The sequence below is a fragment of the Bradysia coprophila genome (genome assembly GCF_014529535.1).
Source record: "Bradysia coprophila strain Holo2 chromosome X unlocalized genomic scaffold, BU_Bcop_v1 contig_173, whole genome shotgun sequence".
In the NCBI taxonomy this organism is placed as follows: domain Eukaryota; kingdom Metazoa; phylum Arthropoda; class Insecta; order Diptera; family Sciaridae; genus Bradysia; species Bradysia coprophila.
In genome coordinates, this window is record NW_023503302.1 from 4113888 (window position 1) to 4117155 (window position 3268).

Here is a 3268-nt window from a genome sequence, read left to right on the forward strand (position 1 = left end):
CATAAAGGAAGCAGAGGGTAGATGAACAAATAACCCAAAAATACCTATCTGCCTAGAATGATAATCTCGATGTTATCCCTCTAGGGAAAATTTGTTTCTCTCGATATATCTGTTCTCGGCAGATAAAATGACGTATGCACCTCTGTCCTAAATGTTTACTTTGACGATTTGGATTATGTACCACGCCTTCGGCTTGGTAAATAACTTCGAAATCGTCAAAATAAACATTTTAGACAGAGGTGCATAATCTACTCCTTTTTCATTTCGTTTGTAAACCTGTCTCGACTCACACTGCACCCAGGAACTGGCCAGGAAATATTTTCACCCAAGTTGCGTAGATAACTTTTCCATTGAATCAAACTGTAAAGGTTTTTCTTGCTTGGATATCAGTCTCCCTATTAGAACTCTGAAGAGTGCGAACGAAGCAATACTACACAATTATTCAGCTTTATTTGGACGGAATGTAATTAAGAAGATTTTATGTGAATATTTGAAACCGATTCCCACATTGATCGCCTTTGAATTGTCATTATCTTCATAGATCTGAACCAAAGGTATCCGCCCTGCGAGAGCAATGTTCTTGGCGAGAACCTTCATCGTCAGCTTACCAAATCCTTTTCGTCTCTGATCCGGTTCCGTATGAAATGCATGAATTGAACCAAATGGTAACGCTACTGCAAAGCTTACCAGCCTGTCCGGAACGGATTTATTAACATCGTCTACAATATACACACCACCCGAGCTACAAAGTTCAATCGATGCTTGTAGCATTTCTAGGTATCCATCGACCTTCTCAGGCCATCTATCTTGGACCATATGAGCATCACTTGGATGTAGACTACTTGCACGAATGTTGGAGTTAGAAATTGATATCTGATCTCTGTGAAATGACAACGGCTCGACTTATATGGTTCAGAGTGTAAAAGCATATCGGATGAGTTTAACAGAAATTACTTCTCAGAAAGAATGGCTAGAGCTTCTTCTCTAGTCATATAGTAAAGACCAATAGGATCGTTTTGATTCACAGAGCCATATTTAAGCGCCACTTCCACCAAAGTTGGAGAGATACTGGTATCGACACCTTCAAACTGAATTTCCTGTGACCAATCAAGTGCGGAAAGTAATGCTGCCACAGTTTCTTGCGTCGATCCAGTTGGCGGTCCACTAAATACGATAATATTTCGAGGTAGTCCCTGCAGTTGAACCAACCGTTAATTGTGGCCAACAAAGCAAACTTATCTTAATTCGAATACCAAAATATTTATCGCACCCATGAAAGTTCCATCGGAGTCCAAAGACCACATTTCTTGGCAATGATTATCAGCGTAAAATTTCACTGATATTTTATTGCCTATATTGAGAGACTGCGTTAGTCGCAATACATTGTACAACTGAGGAGAATGCAAGTTTTAGCAGCTGAGCAGGGCTTCTCTCCAAATATTTTTGGTCAGTCAAAGCTTACCATTCCTGATTTAGGAAGTCTACTTTCCAGCAATGCTTCCAACTTCGAGTAGTCCTCCTCTTTAACGTTAGCAACATCGGCATTTGTTTGCATTATGCGGTCAATATTTCTGATTTTTCTTAGCTTCTGTAATGTTTAACGAGATAAATTTTCTGTTGAAGTGAATGTGTGAACTAAAACTGCTCAATGTAATAAGGCTTATCAGTCATTTTATCAGTCATTTTTTTTTCTGACAAGATATGTCTATCAAATCACAGACATGATGTTTTATTTACAGTTTCTCTAGTCTCCTTAGTGATAGCAATAAATCAATTACCAATGGGTAGAAAATATTTACATGCTTGAGAGCGGAACATATATGACATATATATCTGTGAAGTCTGTATATTTATGCACTCAATAGAAAAATGAATAGTCACGTTAGCTTCTACTCAGATGAACATACCATACACCTGATGCCTGCAGTTTTCAAGCCTGCAGAGTGGTACTGAAACGGGACAGTGTATCAAACAAATTTTGGCACTGTAAAGAAATGTGGACAAATTTTTCTTTCTATTTGGCAGGAGTCACTCGAAGCATTTTCGCTTGAAGTGTGATGAAGGAAGATATTTTTTTGTACAAAATATTTTCATTTCATTTATTTAAAAAAAAATCTTTAACAAATGATCCACTCAGCTCCAGTATGTGTACTATTCTAAGGAGCTAGTTTGGCGTGGATTACAGCCTTCTAAAAGAATATGTAAAGAGCGGTGTTACGTATTTTCTTCAAACCGAAAATCGTGCTGTGCTCAGTGCTGATGGTTTCAAAGGCTAGCACTGGCCACACAAAACCCCAAAACGCCAGAAGGGCGTTGAATGGAGAAAATTTGAAAATCGCTCTTGTAGACATCCGATGAATATAACCTAGCAGGTAAACGTTATCAGCCCGCCAGTTACAGTAGACTGTGGTTTAAAAAAAATCTGAAAAGGAAAGATTCTCTGAGGCTCCTTCAATAAGCGTTTATGTTACAGTTTGTACATGGGGAAATCCCATGAGCGCATCAATTTACACCCCTGTAAATACTTTTTCTAATTTACTAATATCTTTGCCCTAACAAACACATCATCCCGGTCTGCACAATAAAAATCTTACTACCATTTCCATTCGATGACTGCTCTTATCTTAAATGCCCTCCCCGAAAAAAGTCCAATGCCCCAAATCCGAAAATTTTGTCCATAAAAATTGTAAAAATTTCAGTTTTTCATCTTTTCATTCATTTGTCAGTAACTTCTCCGTAATTTAAACGATTCGAACCAAGAGGTTTTTGATAATAGAAAAATATTTAAACATTTGGTGTTGCACTCTGAAAAGCCTACAACTTTTTTTAAATGCACATTGCAAATTTTAAAAATTCTGATGCCCGTATTCCCGGGCATCAGGTATGAGCTGTAGTCCACTTTTCCGGGTTCTGGATTGCTAAGCGAGTTAAGTATTAAGTCAAAAGTCATAGGTACAGATGAGTGGTAAAATATAACAAGGAAGCAAAAAAAAAACTTTGATTTATTTCTGACATTTATTTAATTTTCTTTATTTCAGTGTAACGCATCTTTATATTTATTTTAGTTTTTATACCCTAATAAGTAGCTTACAGAAATCATATAATTACAATCATTAAAATATTATCATCACATTTATGTTAAACTAATTTTTTCCATTTTTCTCTTTAAATTTATAATGTTTTTTTCATCTTTAAATTTTATTAAAATTTCATAACTTCGAAATTTGTTGTCTTTTTTAGTTTTGCATTAAAAGTTTTCTTTAATTTT

General features: G+C 36.1%; 1 protein-coding gene across 2 annotated transcripts; it reads right to left on the reverse strand.

The window, feature by feature from the left end:
- Positions 1-390: 390 nt before the first annotated feature.
- LOC119068257 lies at positions 391-1640 on the reverse strand. 2 transcript variants are annotated; one of them, XM_037171797.1, is made up of 4 exons: positions 1463-1640; positions 1254-1391; positions 955-1193; positions 391-902 (listed from the first exon to the last, which is right to left on the reverse strand). In XM_037171797.1, exons 1-4 carry the CDS (start codon positions 1553-1555, stop codon positions 860-862), a joined length of 513 nt encoding a protein of 170 aa, XP_037027692.1. In that variant the 5' UTR covers positions 1556-1640; the 3' UTR covers positions 391-859. The 2 variants fall into 2 exon arrangements, with proteins under 2 accessions (XP_037027692.1, XP_037027690.1); XM_037171795.1 differs by having other exon boundaries at positions 391-880; positions 1463-1637.
- Positions 1641-3268: the final 1628 nt, after the last annotated feature.